Raw genomic sequence first — 22,688 nt, 5'->3', positions numbered from 1 at the left:
CTAAGGTGGCCTAAGACTCACATCATCATTGCAAAAGGCTCATTTATTTATGAAACAAGTCTTAGAAGAATGGTAAGACTACAAAATACATATGGAACATAACTGTATACTGTGTTGTGGAAACCCCCCACCCCACTTCCCTTTTAAATCCTCCTTCAAGTTCTCCATTTCCCTCACTTTTGGATTTGGGGTTTTTTGTTGGTTTTTTTGTGGTGGTACTGGAGAGAGGCACTAATTATGCTTCAATATCAAAATTCTTCCCTGAACAATGTACTGCTTATAGGTTCATCCAAACTCTATTAGGCTTCTTCACACACCAGCTACTATAAATTCTATGCTTGGTTTTGACAACTATCTAAACAAAATCATAGAAGTAATTTAGGTTTATGGAAGAATATACTAAATTGAAGAGCAATGGCTTACCACATATTTAAATCCCTTTTAAAAAAGTATTAGTTTTTGCAGAAGGAAATTAAATTGTTGTTGAAATGTTAGTAAAAAAACAAGCGCAATTTCTCCTGTTCTACTTACTGCTTGTTCCGTAAACTTGTTTACTTGTTTTTGAAGTTTTTGACATTCTTTGAATTTTTCCTTGTAATGGTCAGCAGCCATTTGCAGACGAAGCTTCAGATCTTCAACTTCTCTGCGCAGTTCCTGCTCCACTGTGTTTGAAGTTTCCTTCAAAAAAAAATTTTTTTTAAAAAGTCAGAAACTGTTCTCCCTTTTGCTCAAATACCAGTACTTCCCCAAAAGCCTTTTCTCAATTAAATAAAGCATATTGCTCCATGTAAGTACTGAAGAAATACCTCCTTTCTTTGTGAGAAGGAATAGAATAGAGTAGTAGTGCACAGAGAGGCAGCATCTCTGCTGAATTTCATTCCAACCAGGAGACACTGAGGGAGTAAACAGGCACTGGTATAATAGCAGGGGCACTAAAGAAGATTCTTATTCTATAGGCTGGTTAATGGGTATCCAAAATCTGAATGCTAAGGACAAGTCTGAATATCTTCCAGAAAGTGCTCTAGCTATCTTGGAGACAAGTACAGCCACATGGCAAAAATGGACAGACCACAACTGTATTCCCTCACACTCGTTATACTTCTGCTGGAAGTGGTTCTGTTCAGCAACAACACTGACAGACAAGCTAAGCAGACCGCATTTGTCAACCAGATATATGCCATATTCAGACACTTGCTGTTAACTTGAGTCATTCAGATGAGCAGCTACTTCTTTCAGGATGCATTTCAAAGACACTGTACACATCTGAAATTCTTGGGAAAAAAAGCCACAAAATTCTTTGACATTTCAAATGTAATAGTTCTTCTGAGGGTTGTACTATTCACTTCGTACTTACAGCACTGTTTTAATTACTGTGCAGCTCAATATATTTTTTCAAACAATTACATCATTACTGTAATACTAGTAGCAAATTAATCCAATAGAGTTGCAGTCATGGAAGATCCAGTATAAAGCTCACTTAGGTCAAAATGATGAAACTTACATTAGCTCACTAGGTTTTTATCCAAGACTAAGAAAGTCAAAGCAGTTTCCATTACATTAATATTTTTATACTTACAAATGCTAAAGCAAATTAACTTTGACGGCAAATATTGAAAGGACTCATAAGAATTAAAGAGAATCCATCAATGAGGAAAGAACACTTTAAGACAATCCAAACCTCTACCAATCCATTTTCCTATTTGAATTAATTTTTAATGGGACTGTAGCTCACATAACAGAATTAAGAGAGGGAGAAGATTCAAAATAACACAGATAAATACTGCATTATCTGTGAACATAATGTGGGGAGAAGTCAGTGTAAGTAGTATCAGAAACCTCCTTTCTTACCAATGTTCCAAATCAGCTAACATGCACTTGATTTAAGGTAGTATCTTGAATACCAAAAGAGAATTTGATGATGATTTGTATTAATCACCCAGAAACCTATTTTATTCCCCAACATCAGTAAAGCCAGCTCTGACAGGTTTTATAAACATAGATAAACTTCAGTACTAAATACTGACAATTTACCTGTTCATTTTTCAAAGTTGTGATTTTTTTAAGTTCAGCTAAAGCTTCAGCAAGTTGCTTTTTAAATTTTTCATTTTCCAGACGTGCACTGTGAAGATCTGCCATCGTCTTATCTCGCACATTTACTGCATCACTCAGCTCTTTTGACATTAGAACAGCTTCTTGTTTGCTAGCCTGAATCTGATCTTCAGCTTTCCGAAGCTGCTCTTTTAAAATACTTGTATCCTCCTAGGAAAGAGAAGAGATGGAAGAGAACTCATCATCTTTTAATTCAAAGCTTAAATAGAGGTTGGTATAGGGATTAGAAACATTTGAAAGAAAAACCAAAGTTTTCCTGGAGGCTTTAGTAAAACCGCTAAATCAAGAAGTCAGCACACAAGTACCACTTTCCCCATTTGCCTTCTTTGCCAACAACGACGTGCAAACATATTTCACTATGAGATAAAGGCAAATTTAAATATGGTTATTTTCTCTATACTGGAATTTTGTTGGATTTTCAGCTTTAAACATATGCCAAAAATAAGTCTGTTTTCCAGAATGATATCTCTTCTTATCCCTGTAGAACTCCAGTTCAAAATGAAACTTCATTCCACAGTAATACACTGCAGGTAACAACAGAGTAAGAGATTTTAAAATGCCTTCAACTGGTTGACATATAACACTGTAAAGCAGCTTTAGGATGTTTTTCTCACCACTCCATTTCCCAAGATCTTGCAAAACAAGCTTTTCAGAAGGAACACAGAACAAGAAGTAATGAAGAGCAAGCTGCAGCATGCAGAACTAAGCACTGCTGCAGCTCCATAGGGGCAGCCCAAGAGCCAAGTGACCAAGCTGAACTACCAGCCTCTCATTGCTCAAAGGTGGTCAGGATTACAAAAAAAAAAATAAAAATGATAATTAAAAAAAAGCTACTATGTAAGGTACTCCCAACCTCTGGGCTTCCTAATGCCATAATCATCTCACTCTTGAGTCTAGATATAAATCTAGGTATCTCTAGTCCACTATTTGGTAATTTTTTAAGATAGCATGTCCTTTTTATCATCTTGCTATTTCTCTTCTCAAAAGCACTACTTTCCCACTTAAATTTTACATTCATAACTCGTATTATTTTAACACAATTCATACTCTTTTGAGATCCAAATTGCTTTTCTGTGAGAAGACTGACTGGCGACATACACAAGATAAAGTTGCCTGCGTAATCTGATATCCCCATGCTGGCCTCAAAGGCTGTGTCTAAACTGACTCTCCAGTTTGGATCAAGAGCATATTTGTGAAGCAAAACTCCCAGTCAATTCCATTATTGCCTATCACATGGTAGATCGGAGGACAGAACAATCCTAGGGCACAGAAACTGCATTCCTTTTGGATGAAATGGAAAAGGATGATGTACATCAGGAACAAATACCTAATGGTTATTCTATTGTGTGTTTACTCTGGGTGGATGACAGATGCCCACCGAAGATGCTATATCCTTCCCCTCCTCAGCTGGGCTGAGGGAGAATATACTAAAGGCTTTGGGGTCAAGGACAGGGAGAGATCACTAAGCACTTACTGTCATGGGCAAAACAGACTCAACTTTAGGGAAAAATTAATCTAATTTATTACCAAGCAAATCAGAGTAGAATAACGAAAAATTAAACCAAATTTTAACACATCTTCCCCCTAAGCCCTTCCTTCTTCCTGGGCTCAACTTCTCTGCTGAATTTTCTATCTCCCTGCTCAGCGTCATAGGAGGGATGGGGGTTGCAGTCAGTTCATCCCACCCTGCCTCTGCCATTCCTTTCTCATCAGGAGGGTACTCCTCACACTCTTCCTCTGCTCCAGTGTAGAGTCCCTTCCAAGTGAGACACTCCTCTAAAAATTCTTCTGTGAGAGTCCTTCCCACAGGATGCAGTTCTTCATGAACTATTCCAGTGGGGGGTCCCATGCACAGGGTGGAGTCCTTCAGGAACAGATTGCTCCAATCTGGTCATAGGTTCTGACAGCAAATCTCCATTGTGGGCCTCCCACAGGGTCACAGCCTCCTTCAGGCACATCCACCTTCTCTGGCATGGGGTCCTCCATAGGCTCCACCACTAACCTCCCTGGGCTGCAGGGGAACAGCCTGCCTCACCAGGGTCTTCACTATGGGCTGCAGGGGAACCTTTGCTCCAACATCTGGAACAACCTTTTCCCCTCCTTCACTAACCCTGATGTCTGCAGAGTTCTTCCTCTCACATGTTCTCACTCCTCTCTTCAGCTGCAATCGCTCTCACACAGTTTCCCCCTTCACCACCCATCCTTCTTAAACATCTCTTATCCCAGAGGCGCTACCACCATCACAGACAGGCTCAGCCTTGGCCAGTGGTGGGTCCATCTTGGAGCCCGCTGGCATTGGTTCTGTCAGGCATTGGCTGGTATTGGGTCTCTCAAAGGAAGCTTCTAGCAGCTTCTCACAGAAGCCACCCCGCTACCAAAAGCTACACAAACCCAATATATCTATTCATACCACCAGACTAGAACTAGTCTGAAGTAAGCCCACCTGGACCATGGACAGCACAGATACCAGTTCTTCAGCAATTTCACTCTTCTATTACACCGCAATGCTTGCTAACCACAATGCTACCACATAATGTAATAGGTGACCTTTTCCTTCAAAATCCTACTGTCACTCTTATCACCTTCTGCAGTCATAAGATAGCTACTTTATGCACTTTTTTCCTCAATCTTGTTTCTTTTTTCATGAAGCTAAAAGCAACTCAGGAGCACACCACTTTTACTGACACACTTTTACTGAGCTCAAAAATTACTTTTTCACACATAGTTAATCTCAAAGTTCATCATGTAAGAGACCTCAACAAGCTCAGAAGGTGCAAAACTAAAACACAATTCAGTTTTTTGCTCATTTTTTGCATCTACTGAGAACACCATAATCCTCCTGCCTTTTAGCCTAAACCCTGGTGAAATCTTCAACTTCTTCCCTTCTGTTGTCAAGCACATAAAACCTTAGATATGTTTATTTAAATCAGTCCAATTATATTAGCAATGCTTACCTTGTTTGATGAGGAGAGCAAAAAAGCTTTCTTCATATTTTCTTTTTCAGCTATCAATAGCTGTAATCTGCCAACCTCCTCTTTATAATACGATATCATGTTTTCTTTGTTTGCATCCAAATTCTTAAACGTCTGGATTTCTTTTACTAGTTTGGTGTTTTCTATTTCTGTATTCTTCAAGTGTATCTGTAATGATGCTAAAACATGTCAAACTTCTTCCATGTTAGGAGAACTACTGTTCACCTGTCCATTTAAGTGCTCACTAAATTCTAATTTATCTCTGAGGTGGATTAAACAGGTAGAGAGAAAAATCAGGCAATATCACTGCCCTGCAGCCTAAACTTTCTGGTGGGAATTCTTTCAGCATGATCACCTCGCAACAGCTCCACTCCACAGCTAACTTTAACAGAAGTGAAAGCCCTAATTTCTCTCCACATCAAATTAAGCTATTCAGAATTCACTCCTCTCTTTACAAAAGCTGAACAATTAAGGACAAGCAAAAGAAAAATGACGAACTAAAGAGAAATTAATCTTCTTGTAGTATCTGCCTGCAAATATCTAAGCAAACAGGACTACATCAGCAGTATTTATTTCTAAAAACAGCAAACTACTTTCAGCAACTCTAGAGCTGTTTTTAAAATGTCATCAAATATATCCTATTATGCCTAATAAAGGATAGATGGATAGCTGCTGCGCTCAAGTGTTTTCCACTCAGACTATAAGATTTATGCTGCTTATTTACCAAGGGATTCCATGCTTGTAAAAGATGTTTTGAGATTTTATGACTTCTACTGTGTATCTAATACTGCCTGTCAAATAATGACATTTTCCTATGAAGAGAAATAATCTTTTAAATACACTTGATTTGTTTCATAAAACCTAAAGATTTCATTATTTTAACATTTAATTTTTGGGGGGGAGAGGGGGAGGAACTGTATTTTATATATGGGTTTCTCTCAGTATGAGTAAAAAAAAACCAGCTATGCTAGTAAAAAGTCAATGCAATATAGAACCTACTAAAGCTTCTCAGCATTACGCACAAGATTCAAGAATAGGGGCCTAGAAAACAAAGCCTAAAGAGAGAATGTAAATGAGTAAGAAGTATTTTACTTAGAAAAAAGTGTGTTAATACGACCTTGGCTGATGCATGGTATAACTAAAGACTTTTTTCACTAGTATCTATTAGGTTTTTTTACTGTATCTGTGCTATAACAGATTTTGCTGATCCATTCTCCTTCTTAAGAGACCTTTTTATGTCATGGGATGAATTCAAATGCTGTTTCCTCATTCATTTTTTTATGAGAACATCTATAACTATCTTAAAGATCTGTTCACAGAAGTTACCCATTTCCTTTCTTCCTTAACAAATTCAGGTTTTTTCCCCATAAAACATTATTACCTTTATTTCAAACCACTTCATTCCAGTGTATACAGGTACAAGCAATAAAGTTACCTTATAAAGTTCTTTTTCATCCTTTTCTGTCTTTAGCACACATTCAAGTTGCTCCTTCTCAAGCATCACTTTCTTCAGTTTGTCCTTCAGACTAAAACATTGACAAGTTAATGGTACAGAACTATTAATACAGAAAATCCACGCATAGATTAAAAATTGTTAGTTCACCTTTGAAAAAAAGTAAAATAAGGAAGATAAGGAAAAGACTAAGTACCTGTCTAACTCAGTTTCTTTTGCAATGGCTTTTTGAGTAACGGTCATGATATCTTCTTCAAGCTGGAGAACTTTTGAAGCAGCTTCATCATGCTTCTTCTTCAAATCATCATTTTCCCTTTTAAGCGCTTCTGATGCTTGAATATTATTCTTTTAAGAAAATTACAAATAGATGTCATTTGAGAATGTGATTCTTCAGAAGTACAACATGCTATTTGAATTAATGCCAAAATACGGTCATTAGATCTCTTCTCTAGAATGTATGATAAGCCTATTTCAAGTATACATGAACACATATATTGAATATTGCTATGCACAGTTCATATATATTTCAAGGGGGTCAATAAGGAGTTTGTTTTGGTGCGTTTGGTTACACAGAGACTACCAAAGACTTCTGAGTACAGGACAAAGAAAATTGTTTCATATCTTTTGCCTCTTTCCTTCTGGCAAACAAACGGTCTAGTTTAGAAAATATAAAGAACTTCTATTTCTCTTTGTACTCGGTTTTACTTGAAGAGAAGGAGGGCTTGCATTTGTCTAATTACACCACTCAAGCAAGCCACAGTAAAGATAACTGTGGGCAAAAGGAGATACAAAAAGGGGGTGGGGAAACAATTCATGATATAGAGATGATTACTACACTGCATTCTCCTAGCTGGAACATGTGGAAGGTCTCACAAAGCTCCTGGAACCTCATGCAACCATTGTGGGATTTATGTCTCGGATACTGGAAGCTGAGACAGAGGATGATGACAACACTTGGCACAGATTCCTTTGACAGAAAACTGACAAATACAAGATGGGAAGCCACTTCTAGTATCACATGCATTATCTAATTCCAGTAATGTCCATAATGTTCTATGGCAGTAGCAGCTAAATGTCATCTCCACCACAGCAAAATGGCCACTTAAAGCCAGGTCATCTTAAAAAACCCAGAAAATAATCATTTTCAATAAAATACTATTTTCTTGAGAAAATAAATTAATAACACTAAAGCAGAACACACATACTGAGATAATATGCCACTATTCCTGATATCAAAGTGCAATAAGGTTCAGCTTAGTATCAACTATGACAGTGATACAAATCAAACTGTAAAGACAGACTGACCAACCTATCTGACTACAATACGACTTAAAGTGTTGGTGCAGATACTAAGGTACAAGTTGTCTTTCTGCTGTACATTTGAAAGATTAAAACACTACTTCATCTATTTATTTTTAAACAAAGCTCAATGCCCTGAAATAACAAGACTGTACTGTTAAATCAAGAGAAACACATCAGCCAGAGTTTACGAAGAACCCCTACTGGCCAAATTCCAACCTAACTAACAATGTTTTAAGTACAATAAAATATAATGAGGACTGGTTTTACTCATTAATTGTCAAAATACACTGTTCACAAGTACAATTAAGCCCCACTTTTACAAGGAACCAAACAGAAGTTTGGGCATTATGATTTTTTTGGGGGGGAGTAGGGAGTGTTGAATTGAAAGGAATGGAAAATTTAACTGATGACTCAATCACTTCCTATACACTAAACTAGTTTGTAAAGTAGACTTTTATTTTTGTTACATATGTTATATAAAAGGATTAATATATTACAACTATTTAAATTCTAAATTGCTTTATTAGGCCTTAATATAACAAAGAATTTCAAGAGATCATGAATTTACCCTCCTTTTTTTTTAAGAAACAGTATTAGAGAAGATGACCCACAATTTTCATACGGTCTTTATTTCTGAAGAGCTATCAGCTTCCTGCAACCAAAAATATGTGTACTTGGTGTAACGAGGGCAGGATATTTTAATTAAAGTCAGTATTCCAAGTAAAACTTGCTATGTAACCAGCAGCAACAACACACTTTATAACTGCTTGTCCTCCCCTAGTGCAGTGGAGACTAATTACTTGCCCCTGTTTTGAAAGCCTAGTATAGTAAAAAGTCTATTTCAATGCATATCTGTGTTTTCTCTAAACACCACTTCGGTATAACTGTAACTGTTGTAACCTAAGTGCCTTCAAAAGAATTTAATCTGATACATTATATATACAAACTGTACAAACAGTTCAAACAGGCTGCCAAAGGTAACATATATTAAAAGGAATTAATAGCCTGAAAAAAATTCACTCCACAAACAACATCACAATTGATGCTGCTTTGCTAGTTATTCTAAAGGGACATGGTACTAAAATGTAGAAGTTCCATACTTAACAGATTCTCACCTAATAAACTTGTTTAGATACAACTAAAGCCTACAGTTTTGAAAGAAAAAAAAAAAAAAAGGATTAATTTTTAGAGACGACTTGTTATTTTACAGAATTCTTGGCAATTCAATTTAGATGCAGCGATCCTAGTCCCATACACGGTTACAGTAGTTTCAGAGACTGTAAAATTTAAAATGAATGCTCTTAAGACTATTTTACAGGTAAAAGTCAACTGTGTTTAGAAGGAGTCTAAAGGGAAAGAATATAATAAACACATCAACTAAACGTGCACCCTCTATTACAAAGAATATAATTATTTTCTGTAATCATTGTTTTAATTAAATTATCTTAATTTATCTGGTATATCTACAAATACTATAAATTTTCTTCCACTTTCTTAACAGAGGGGAAAATGAAAAAAAAAGGCACAGCAAGAGCATGAATCATTTTATTGACATGGTTTAAAAACACCCCACAATTTTAAGGTTATTCTTACTCTGAATTCCATTTTTAATCCAGTTACAAATGCAGCTTCCCCTGCCCCCGTCCCTAGAGTCACAACAGCCATAAGGGTGGAGAGGAGAAACAAACTGCATCACAAGGGTCAAAGTAACCATTCAGAAATTACTTAAGGCAGCTTTACAGCTGCAAAACAAAAAGCTACCAAAACAAAAAATCCTGTAACTACTAGGAGTCTCATCACTAAAAAGAGACAAAGATAATTCAATTTAGTTTTCAAGTGAATTTCCTCAGAATCAAAATACCACTTTGAAAAAACTTCATGTACCTTCAGATACAGAACAAGAAGAAATATGTGGGCTCCAAAATCTTGCTGCTATTCTAAAATGGCAAAAGATTTAAGACTGATTATTTTAAAAAATAATTTTATTATAATTCCATGAAACACTGTCCTCCCTTCAAAGAGCTGCCATTATAAATAACGTGATTTGTTTACAGTGCACTGCAAACAGCTGCCAAAAGAACAGAGCTTTTACATCAAAAAGCTCTAAATTACAGATCAGTTGCTTTAGTTTTGTCTTACCTGTATCACAAATACACTGAGTGAAAAGCTCATAAAGCTATTATAAGCTCTATCTAGGCGAATATCATGCCTGGGCTCTTCCTCAAAACATGTTTAAATTCCATTTAATAAATACACTCCTGATGCAAAAGGACTAATAATCTTCCATTTGAGAATGGAATAGCCGTGAAGTTTAAGGTTCTCATTTTCATAAGAGAAAACCATGGTAAAAATCCCTCTGTTCAACAATGAAGAACAACACGCTTTCCTTACTCATTTCTTACTTCTAACAGATTTTTTCAACACCAGTAAAGCATGTCAGGGTACAGTCTGGTTCATGGAAGTAAAATGGTACAGAGATCCCTTCCTGTAAATCAACACATACTTTTCAAACATACATAAGGCAGAGAGAGATCCAACCAACAGAATAAAACACTTGAAAAATACAACCCAAGGCTATTTCCAGACACGACATCTCACAGCATGGCAATAGGCAGTTTGGTTTTTTATGCTTCATCTTCCCTTTTCATAACATGTAAAACTCCCTGCCCACCTTCCCACCTTTTCAAAGTCATTCCAAACCTAAAGGATTCCCCCTTGATTATTTGCTAGTATCTGCCATCTTGTTTTACTCTTTAGAGAATGCAAACACCACAGTGAAGACTGAAAGGTTAAAAACGAGCTATGCAGCTCTGAAACTCAAGAGATCAAATCACTAGATACAAGACAATCTATTTAAAAACAAAAATAACAAAACAAACAAACAACAACAAACCAGCACTTTTCAGATAATTGATTTATCTGGATATAATTTAATGTCAGAGGAACCATTATGGTTTATATTCTACAGGGAATTTAGGTAGGATGAATCATCTGTAGGAGCCACTGCAAAATCCAAATGTGCTCATAACACAGGGCCTCTAAGTTCTGAAAGGAAATCTCAAGTTGTAATTTTTCTTTCTAAAACAAAATTTAAGCCTTCAATAAAGTAAAACAGTGAACCAAATCCAAACAAACTCAATCGCGCTTTTATCCTTGTGACTACAACTTGCAACAGAAATAGCGCTCTAAAAAACACTGAAGTCACTCTGTTCTGCAAACCTAAGATATCCCAGTGGTAGTACTTTATCTGCATTAACTTTTCAACTCACATTGTTAAACAGATCAAAACTACAAAAGGTCTAACTCCACAAAAGTTCATCTAAGTCACATCAGTCATTCAATTACTGTCATGAAAATTACAAACAGCTGAAGCATTTACACACACTATGATTTTGCAGCATGTACTTACATGTCAGAATGTTAATTTCGAAAAACGTTATAATTTCACCACAAGCTATTGATTTAGCAAAGTCAATGAATGTATAATCTGAAGTGCAGAATATTTCAAATTAATCTAATTATCCAGTGAAATAATTTTCAATTGCCCAGCTTAAGAAATATTCATATACAGAACAGCCACTACAACCATAAAACAGGGTTTTCTCTTCATATGATGTTTATAGTACCTCGGGGTACTGTAATTGCTGTGCCAACCTGAGCAATTCTGAGTGTTTAATTTGTGTCTTAATTTACATGAAATGCGGAGAGGTTTGTTTTTTGGGGGCAGGAGAGACAGTCTCTTTGTTACTTGGAGTTTTGTTTTTTGAGTAGTTTGTTTTATTTGATTTTTGTGTTTTGATTTTTTGGTTTTTTTGCTAAAACAATACATCTTCCTGACCATCACGTTTTCGCACATGCAGCAAACATGAACAGAGCCTGGTTTAAAGAGACACTAAAAAGACCCTTGATTCACTTACTTGTATACACACAGGCTAACTGGGAACTTGTACTGCTGACATATCACACTGCACAACAGCCTTTTTTCACTGTATAAACAGAGGAACTCTCCTTTTAAAATGGCATCCGAAGCCAATTTAAATTAATCCCTGATACTTGAATAAAATTCTTGAAAGAATAAAGCTACTGTGCAGGTAGAACTCGTCAGCAGAATGTGAATTTAGATGCATATCCTACTAAAACTCTCCATCAGACAGATGAATAAGACCACTTTTAAAAAGTTAAATGGTAAACTTACAAAAAGCATGAAAGAACAAGTTTATCAAGTCAGTAAACTCACTTCTGCCTCAATTTATGCCAATGTCATAACAGAAACTCTATCCAAATGTTCACAAGGTCAAAGAATGAGCTGGCAATCTGCAAATCTGTTGCTTCTGACTCAAGGTAAATATACATGCGAACTACTGCCACAGGAATACGAATTGTCACCGTCACATTAATGAAATTCATTCAGACGCGCTCTCTTCCCACTAGAGGGAGACCAATGACTGTAAAAGCATCACTTACAAGCTTTGCTCTCTACAAAAGCACAAAACCTGTGTACACAAAATTGAAGGGTTGCAGAGTATCAGAGGAGTGACCAGTGAAAGACCAACAGAATGACCACTGCATGTTTCTCTCCCGTTCAGCAAAGTAATACTAAACCTGAGGACAGTAGGCAAGTGCACTGCTACCAGAGAGCTTATACACGGTTTAAGCATACACAAAAATGGGAATACAAAGACCAAAAAGACATGCATTCTGATTATTTACAAAGGTATATTTTATAATATCTAAGATGTAGCTTATAAATATTTGCATTATTGTTTTCTACATAAAAACACACTAAGTTTTTGTTCAAATTTTTGTTTTCTTCAATTTTTGAAAAAGTAAAACACAGTCAGATGAAAGCAGCATATCAGTGTGATTTAACACATTGAATATGTACCAGTTCACAAAAGTAAATCAAAGGAAAAATTGAAATACTGAAAGCAACCTGAAACAGTTCTGGTAACCATGTATCATGTGTCATCTTCTTAAGCAAAATGATCCTAGGGAGTAGTTACATAATTATTTCAAGAGTGTTATTTTGCAAGCTGTATATACAGCACGCTTTTAAATAAAAGTATGCTATCAGGGAACATCATCCTAGTAAAAAAGAGATTTAACTCTGAAAAACTAAGAGGTTTTTAAGAAAAAGATATGACATTTCTGAAACATTTCCCATAATTTCACATTTACTTTGAGTTCCCACACAGAGTAGTATCAGATTAGGATAAATCTTCACACTCAATAATAGTAAATTTAATGTCATCGGGGGGGAAAAAAGGTCCAGGAAGGGTTTAACTGGCACAGAAACTGCTGCAAAGGACTACTATGTTTTCATCTAACTGAAAATACAGCAGCCCTTTTCAGAAGACTAAAAAGTGGGGGGCAAGAGAAAAAAAGGCCACTTACCCCTCTCTAAACTGATTTTTTTGTGTTAAGCAGCCATTGGATAAGAGAAAAAGATTACTCTAACAAAAACAAAAGACTGATTTTGTACCAAGTTCTACAATATCTCAAGCATCAGAAGGGTGGGGTGGTTACCACAACTTAATGGTACTAACCATAAGTGTACACTAATTTATTGGGGCTGAAGAGCACATTCCCTCTGAGAACAAAGACTGACTAATGCAGAGCTGTCTGTCTTGCAAGTATTTTTTTTTCTGTGATGTTGGCAATGACAACATGAGAAAACTATATCTGCAGAATCATTCATGTGTTGAATACAAATTAAAAATACAGGTGTTTCTTTTACTCCAATGCAATAAAACACTAAAAAAAAATAAACCAAATCTAAAAAACCGTCAAGCCTTTAGGGACAAGCAGCGACTCACAGTGCCATAATATGTATTAGAAGCTGTGTTTCAAGAACTCCAATAGCACATTATCACTTTATGTCTTGAATGCATTTATTCCTCCTACCTTTGGTAGGAAATGAGATGGCTACTCTCTAAGAAGGCAACAAACAATTTTTATGTCCTGAACAGCAAGGGTACTTTAGCAAATCAAAATCTGTAGTTTACTGTGGCCATTACAGTCTGAAGTGCCAAAACACAGAACTGTTTTTAAAACTCAAAACATAGGAATCTTCTCACTACTTAAAAACATGCACAGAGCCCAATATTCAAGCTTCATGGAGCACTAATTGTATCGCCTGAATAGATTGTTCTTAAAAGACTGATCTACTTTCAGCTTTTTTCTTTCTAATATTTTCTGGAATGACTTACAAAACATCCCAACTAGCTAAAAAGCAGACTGAGAAGACAACAGTTCCACTCCAAAAAATTCTGAGAGTAACTAGGTGGGGAAGAAAGATCACTTAACCAAGAGTGAGGGGGAAGCACTAACTGGGATATAGCTGTGGCATTCTTGTGTCAACAACTATTCTGTCTACATCAAGAAATCAATGCTTCTAGAGACACGGTTCGATGAACCAAACTACTACTGAGCTATTTCTGCAACCAAGGAACTGATAAAAATCAATACCAAAATGACAAAAGTGGTCTAAATGCCTATTAATAAATACGAAAAGGGGATTTTAACAGAACTCTATTTTAACAAAACATTTTCATATTGGGAACTCTGAGCTTTTCCATCATTAATCTACCTTTTATTTGTTACACTTTACCACAGTAAGGTTACTTAACCACACCATCCACATTCTGTTCAATTCAATTAAATAAGGAAGCTTAATACTGTACTTGACCAAAAGACACAAGCTCAGTTAATATATTTGCCATGTTATTTGCTAAGAGGAAAGTAAGTATGATTTTTAGAAATTAGGCAGATTAACTAGTGTTATGTATAAAGGGATTCATAACTCCAGGCCCCCTGTATCACAATACAAATGGTAATAGGCAAATAGTAGTTGCCAATACATTAGAGGCATAAAGAGCTCTGCTCTCAATCAGAATTAAATGCATCTGTCTGTACAGACATATCCACTTCCTTGACACATGAAATTACTCCGTTTTAAATACAGTACTTTGTACTACCATAGTGTTTTTTTGAGGGCTCTTTGCACAAGCAGAAATATATCTGTGAACTTCCTGATGGAAGTACTTGCAAAAAGGAGAAAAACACTGTATGTGTTTAAGAGTTTTTACGTGTGTTTATGTGTGTTAAATGTAGCTTAGCTTTACTTTCAACAGAAATAGATTTCTATCACTTACACCTGCCTTAAACTACAAAGGTAATTGCATTTAGTGTTTACAATAATGATATTTTCTCATATGGGCTATTGTATTAGTTGTTGATCTTTAGTCTAATAGGCTCTAAAGGATACTGTAAGATTTTTTCAACATAATTCAAAATAGTTAAACCTTTACCTAAGTTAAACATTCTAAAAAATAGAAATTTTAAATTCATCAATTCCACTTTTTATCTATTTATGTATTAAAAATTTATCTATTATGTATTTAGCACATAGATAAAAATCCACATCTACATGAAAAAAGAGAATCAGGAATAAAAGAAGAAAATATTTACTTGGCTAAAAAAACTACTCTCAAACTGAAAGGCAAAAAACTCTACAAGCTAAGCCAAAACAACCTGGCACACACTTAAGCACCTGTGAAAATTCTGCTTCTACAAAAATATTCTGATTACTTAGTGCTTCAAAGGTCATCCCTTGTAGTCTTATATAAAAATATCTAAGTTAATGCACTGTTTAGGTTTATTACCAGTAACAATTATTCACATCACACGAAGTTGATCAGATTAGCTGGGGGGGAGTGTTGGGGGAGTGGTGCTGTAGGGTTTGTTTTGGTGATTGGTTATGGAGGGGAGGGGTTGTGGGGTTGTTTTGCTTGGGGTTTTGAGTTTGGGTGTTGCTTTACTTTTTAAACAACTCACCAGGAAAATAAAACCTAAATACTGTAATCCAACTCAGTGCTGCATAACTGCTGCTCAGGAATCTTTAAATCAATCCATTTATGCACTGTACATGTTTATTAAAATTTCTGATAATTAAAAAGTTGACTTCCTTTACCTGATTTGGTAGATTCTTGTTTAACTTTCAGGATTAACCCTCAATTTATACATAAACAAATGAAAACTTTTTCAACTCAGCAGATATGTTTTTTTTTTAAAAAAGTGAAAACCAGGGAACAGAACTTAGAAGATGTAAAATAAGACTGTGTCAAAGTCTTAGAGACAAAAAAATTGCATGAAAAAAAGCTTCCATAGTAGTCTAGACAGGCGAAGAGCAGTATCAGCCTAAGATCAGACATCTACTTACAGCTCAGCTAAATATAAGCAAGAAGTTCTTCACACTGCATCATATCTCCATCAAAATACAAAGCAAAAAAAGGAACAACAAGAACAACAAAAGATTTAAAAAAAAATAAAATAAAATAAACCCAAACATTCCTGAAATTAAATTTTAATTGCTAAGTTCTGGTATCTTAGAGGCAGTTATTTTGGCTTATATAAATGCACAGTAATGTGTGAGAAAGTACCAAGATATTTTTGTTGCTATACAATCTAACTGTATCTTTGATCAACAGCTGTCAAAAATCCCATTTCACAAATTTTTCCAAAATGGAATTGTAAAGCCAACATGGGTTAGAACTGACAGTTTGGTTTCAAACATTTTTTTAAATGAGAGCCTCAAATGACAATGAAAGGTATCCGTGTAAGTCATTCAGACTTATCCACCAAACTTATAGTCTACAAATCCATGAAAAGCATATTTTTAAGTATTAAATTCTTGTTGCATTGATTTAAGCTAGTTCTCCCATGCATCTGAAATTCAAATCATTCAGGAAACAGGAAAAACTTTTTTTAAACAAGATCTTATCCTTTCTTTTCTCCTTATCCAACATTTAAGTCCACTTCACTTACTATTTAAAAGTATACTACAAAGCATCAACATTTTCAACTTCCCTCAACAGACTCCTACTAAAGGTGTATTGCAAAGGACTGTTGACATGTACATACTGGTACTCAGAAATAGCCCATTAACTGCTGTCCACAGCTAAATTATATAGACTTCATTACTTCAAATTTGTCCATGTCACCACCTCCCTCCCACATGTTTTTAATCTTCTTCTAAAAGTTGGGTTTTTTTAAAAGCAGTAACTTAAAAATAGATTAGGTCCAATGTTTTGCTGCCTTTTGTACAGTATTAGATTTCTTCTTGACCATATGCAGAATTCCAAATTAAGGTTGCTTTTTTTTAGGCTACATTTACATTTTAAATATTAATTAACATTGTAAATGACTTTTAGGTGTGTACTTCTTTTCCCTTTGAAAATATTCAGACCTTTGTGAAACCTTTTAAGAGAAGTCAGTCACTAGTTACTTTTTACTCTTCGTATACCCCGGCAGTAGTCTTCTCTCTTAAGTCCTAATCTTTGCTCTTCGTACCAAAATTTTTTACCATTTTCAATACTCTGTGTTCTATACAGTTATTCCCTAATGAGAGGTTTTCTTGAATAGCCTTCCTCCATTTCAAATTAATGTTAGCAAACTTTAAACTATGAACTACTTTCCACTATGAGTTCCACGGTTAAATGTCAAACATCTGGTAACAGTTGTCATCGATTATCTTACCAAGCCTGGTACCAAAAGCCTTAAATATTTTAACCATTTTACGACATAAAAGGAATAGTGGCAGGAGGTTAATAGGAACTGACCTATTCTAGTGTAAATGTCTGTCTAACTGCTGAGGGATCTCAATAGCTGATTTTCACACAGTTTAAATGGTTCTTGAAAAAGCAGTATTACAGACATTATGAGTCAGCTTTAATCAGTTAAACAACTAACCTTTTGCTCTGTTTGCAGTTGGTCACATCTCTGCTTCTCATGGTTAAGTTCTTTTTCCAGTCGTTCAACTTGATCTCTGAGTTGTGTTGTTTCCTTTTCCAGAACAGAAGTTACCTTTAATAGCTCTTCTTTTTCTTTTATTATTTTTTCAATTTTAAACTGTAAAAAAACCAAAAATAATGGAGGTTGGTAATTTTTCTCCCCTTCATTCTTATCAAATAAGTGGATAACAAGCTACTCCAGTGTTTGAGCAGAAGCACAGATTGTGTGTTCCCTGGCTATGCTGCTTTACAATTTTCAATTTCTGAAGTTTCACTGCCTTAACTGAATGGTACTACCGTACCATTAGATAGCACACATTGCAGTGTCTTGATTTATACTCAAGTTTTGTCTCCTCAAGTGCCTTTACTGTTCCAAGTTACAGTAACTGTGGATGAGCTAATTATCCCTGGACGAGCTAATCCCTAGAAACATTCAAGGTCAGGCTGGATGGGGATCTCAGCAACCTGATCTAGTTGAAGATGTTCACTGCTGCAGGGCTGGACTACATGAACTTCAGAGGTCCCTTCCAACCCAAACCATTCTACAATTCTATAAACCAAGATAATAAGAAACATTTGAAAAATTATTATTAATTTTAGTACTGTGAGTACATATATGAAAAGCAAAAATATCCTAGATGTATCTCTGTACTCTCTTATCCCTAAACTTTGAAAATTGTAAATCAAATACATGCATGTATGCGCTCAGATGCATGGCAAGGTAAAGGAACTGTACTGAGCAATTTTCCAAGAAGCAACTCACACAAAAGTTGGTTTGGGTTTTTTTTTTTTTTTTTGATTTTTTGGGTTTAAGTGATGTTGAGCCTACAAACATCAAGAAGCAAATGGAAACACCTTGACTCTGGATGTAAGCACACTAGTCAAACCACATCCCTCTAGCAAAAAACATGAACATCGAAAACTGCTTTTAATAAAACAAGAGCTACTCTAATACACTTAGGCACCTGCAGTTATTCAGCTTAGTCGACAGGTCTCTTAAACTGTGTGCAAATAAAAGTACCGGTTCAGTAACCTTTTCCTTACAAGAAGTACCTTTTTACACAAAGGGTATCTTCCCTCCCTTCCCCTTAGTTGCTGAGTACAGATGTTGGAGATGGGCAGTATCTACTTCTATGATTTCCCAGCCCATGCTTAGTGCTATACAATTTAAAATCTTGATTCACTTAACATGCAAATGTTCTGAACTCCAGTCAAATACTGCAGAACAAGCCAGAAATACATACGTAGGCCTTTTCCTTCTGGTGTGTTCTTTAATATCTTAGTATGTATGTATTAAAAAAATAAATAACATTTTAAGAATTGTTGTGTCAAACCTCAAGAAGTCCAGCTTTTGTGGTCACCACTAACATATCAGAGTTTCCTTCATCTTCCATAGTGAGCAATTCTTCAACAGGAGAAGAGGTACGAAACTGGAAAGGTGTGCTTGCTCCACGGATTTCTCCTTTGTAAGTCACGTAACAGAACTGATAAAATTCTCCATCATCATTTGGTAAATAATATCCTGTCAAAATAAATTCAGATTTGAAGAAACATTCTACACAAACTTGCAAGTCTCTGTAATCTTAACAGATTACCACATCATGTTGGACTTACAGCTGTCATCCTCATTAACTCAGCAAGGCACAGATAAATCATCAAAACAGCAGAATGGAGAAGTCATCCAATTTAGTCACTTTCATTCCCCAACAGTTTCTCCTGGCTTTTAAGATACATGCAAACCAGTGTTAGGCAACAGGTGCTATATGTACACATCACCTTACCTTAGGTCATAGCTGCTGTTTATATATTTATGAAACACACAGAGTCACTAGCAATCAGATGCCATGAAGTTGGATCATGACCACATTATTGTGCAACCTTTGTAAAGTCACAGAACAGAGAGTGAGTGATTTTTTGGCAAATACCTACACAACCAAATGCAACAGACAAAGACGGAATAATACGCCATGACAAGACCTCTGTAACTTTACAAACTTCCTTTTTGTTTTTTTTGTGGAGCAAACACAGTTTACTTTTGCTGTTATTAAATGCCAGAGCATAGCAATGCTCTGAATGGATAACACCAGCAACAAGGGGAGCATAAGTGGGAGCTTGGAGTTTGTTAACAAAGAGCTTACTCTTAAAATTGAAAAAAATTCTTGTAGACTTTACAACGTAAGAATAAATCCTCTTTCTTGCAGCTATGTAATACTGCATTTTGCAAGTAAATTACTTCAGAAGAATTTCTATTCCACTGAACTGTTGCCCACTGAAGCTTCAACATCAAGCCTCTTGCATTACCTGAATTCACACAGTAATATTTGTGGATACAAACATTTCCAGAACTAATGAGATTTTCACCTTTATTAATAATTCAAAAACCATGCCTTACCCAGTTTAATGCTAAGAAAACCATATGGTTTTATTCAGAACATTTATCATCAGATATCCTAGCCAGCCTACCCTAGCCATGACACTAACATAAAAAATCCTCACCAGATTTTCAGTCATGTCACCTGTTTCAGTTCTTATTTCACCACATCTCAATTTTCTCTCATTCTAACTTTATAATTGATTTCTATTCACCAACTTTTATTCCTGATTCCTAGAAGTCTTTTCCCAGTACTCCTAGCTACTTTTCCTACAAATGGTAAAACATTACATGTGTTGCATGGACAGAACTTTTATCGAGAAATTCATGTTTTTGTTAGTCTTATGCTTTATTAACTGTAGTTCAGGGAATAGTATACTAACCTCAGGATTCATGCTTTTGGACCTGACTACACTTTCCTACATACCACTCAGTTTACCTCACTCAGTGCTTAAGCAAGATGCAATTATGCAGAAACAAATTCAGAACAATGTACCTTGCTGCTCCAGCAAGTTTTAATATTGATTCAGACAAGCTGGTTTTAAACTACTCTAAGTCTTTTTTCTTGTATCTACCATGTACCAGAGAAAACAGATTCCTGCTTATTTTCTTCCAGCATACCTACTTGATCATAAAAAAACAAACACTTAAAGCATGCTGCACAACATTCGCTATTTAGCTCAGATAATTAAGCTCCTAGAAGCTCTACTGATCTCAACTCAGCAGCACTAAACATCTTGCCAAACACAACTGGGCGACTGTCTGAATGGAGATTCAATCTGGCAGCTCTATGAAAGTGGAGGTCTTTCAGCATGGAACGTAAGAGATCGACACATTTACCCAGTCTCTTCATGTGTGGTAAAATTTCTAAGTACAAAGGACCAATAATGGCATGTAAAGTCCTACTTTCTAGATCACTTTTAATTTCAGTCTAGAGAACAATGAACTCATCCTAACTATCACTATCTGCAGCTTCAACAAAAGAACAGCTAATACAGTCATCATTTCTGGATTTCAATTGCTATTTTTTTCCATCTACTTTAAGCAATAACACCCACATGCAAATACTAAAGCCAATCTCAGGAAGTAAAAAAGAAGATAAAATGGTACATAAAAATCTGTTTGCAAGTAGAAAAGCATTAAAAAAGTTTACTGGAGGTGTTCTTTTCACATGAAATTCTGAACATGCATATATTTTTGACATTTGTAATGTCCTCTGGCAACAAGTTCTGCACATTGACTGTGTTATAAAAGTATCATCTTTATCTCCATTTCGAACCTGTCCGTTGGTACCTTGCATCGACGGTTCCTACTTATTTAAATATAAAAAAGTGAGACATAAATCACTTCACAGTATTTCCCTTTCCCAGGCTGAAAAATCTGGCAGAAGGAAGTTTGGAAGGTCACTTAGTCCAGTTTCTCACTCTGAGCACTCTTTTTAGCACCTGTTTGAGACTAAACAACGGTGTCTAAACAACTGTGTGGAATTCTCATCCTTCCAAACCAGGGACACCTATTCAAGTCCTGCACTACTCACTCCTGGTGAAAGGGTTCTTCCTAACATCAGGCATAAACCTCCGAGGTCACAATCCACAGCCATTGCCCCTTTTTACATTTAATGAGAAGAGTGTGGCTCTCACCTTTGTAACTCCACACCTTTATACAGAGGTTATTTCCTAATTTTGATCTTCTTTGTTATACTCTGGTTATTTGTTCTACTTTTTTGAAATTGCAAAGGGAAAAGAGAGGATATGATCTGCACACAGTGTTGAAAATTCACTTATACTACAGATCTGTACAGTTGTGTAACATTTCCTCATTTTTTCTTTACTCTTTTCTTAAAAACTTCAGGTATTTCCATCAACTCCTCACTGCAAAATGTTCTCTGCAACTCTTTGACTTCTCAGAACCCTCACCAAACCATTATTTATTCTTTGACAAGAATCACTTAATATTGACAATGAGGTCTAAAGTCCAGAGAGTAAAGACAATGTAAAGACATGATGCATTAAAAACTGCCAAGATTAAAAATGCCTGCTGACGATTAAACAAAGTCACTATTTGTATTTTAATAGTTTCCAGCAGAGCTTCTCTATCAGTCATGAATATTGACCATTACTATGCGAAAAACACAGTAAGTCTTTCTCTCACAATTTCCTTGACATCTAAAATAAGACTGAACTTCACACAGTGAAACGTGGAAACTTCTCCTCCAATTTATCTTTGTAGAAGTCTAGAACTGCTACACAACCCTCAGCACAGAAATGAACAGATCAATATTTAAGAAGCTGTGGAGGCTGGAAAATACAAATAGATAATGCTTTATACTTACCTTGAAAAGTTAGCACACAGTTAACAGTTGATCCTTCCACATAATTATCTGGCATAGGTGACCAAAGAAATGTGTAATAATCTCTTGCAGTACTCCAACCAACCTAAAATAAAATAAACACAACAACAAAAAGAAAGAGGGATAAAACATTAAGCAAAAGAATTTGTTATGCACAGTTAAGGTATCACAGTCTGGCCTTTACAACATACTGTATTATGTATATTTCTGTTTTAATGTGCAATAAAAAGATACTTAACAATGTTTACAAATCAGGAATATTTAACAAGCATGTCAAAGATTTAGCATTAATTTTATTAAGCTTGTTACCTAAAGTAATAAATGGGTTTAAGGCAATAAA

At 35.6% G+C, this 22,688-nt stretch overlaps 1 protein-coding gene across 6 annotated transcripts in view; it reads right to left on the bottom strand.

Moving 5' to 3' along the window:
• Positions 1-22,688, bottom strand: part of TAX1BP1 (Tax1 binding protein 1) — a 54,775-nt gene that overhangs the window by 16,589 nt on the left and 15,498 nt on the right. For 3 of the 6 annotated variants that reach the window (XM_027896551.1, XM_027896541.1, XM_027896569.1), the window contains exons 3-10: positions 22,331-22,433; positions 18,962-19,149; positions 17,587-17,745; positions 6,731-6,879; positions 6,517-6,607; positions 5,064-5,249; positions 2,032-2,259; positions 532-678 (exon numbers count right to left, since the gene is read on the bottom strand). In XM_027896551.1, coding sequence (XP_027752352.1) covers positions 532-678; positions 2,032-2,259; positions 5,064-5,249; positions 6,517-6,607; positions 6,731-6,879; positions 17,587-17,745; positions 18,962-19,149; positions 22,331-22,433 — 1,251 coding nt within the window. The remainder of the gene's footprint in view (positions 1-531; positions 679-2,031; positions 2,260-5,063; positions 5,250-6,516; positions 6,608-6,730; positions 6,880-17,586; positions 17,746-18,961; positions 19,150-22,330; positions 22,434-22,688) is intronic. The other 3 variants (XM_027896559.1, XM_027896577.1, XM_027896585.1) reach the window with 2 other exon arrangements.

Source organism: Empidonax traillii, unplaced genomic scaffold, assembly GCF_003031625.1.
Source record: "Empidonax traillii isolate 1590-97213 ecotype Southwest subspecies unplaced genomic scaffold, ASM303162v1 scaffold17:size2698205, whole genome shotgun sequence".
Lineage (NCBI taxonomy): Eukaryota > Metazoa > Chordata > Aves > Passeriformes > Tyrannidae > Empidonax > Empidonax traillii.
Note: the sequence above shows the minus strand (reverse complement) of the source record. Positions and strands in the feature narration are given on the sequence as shown.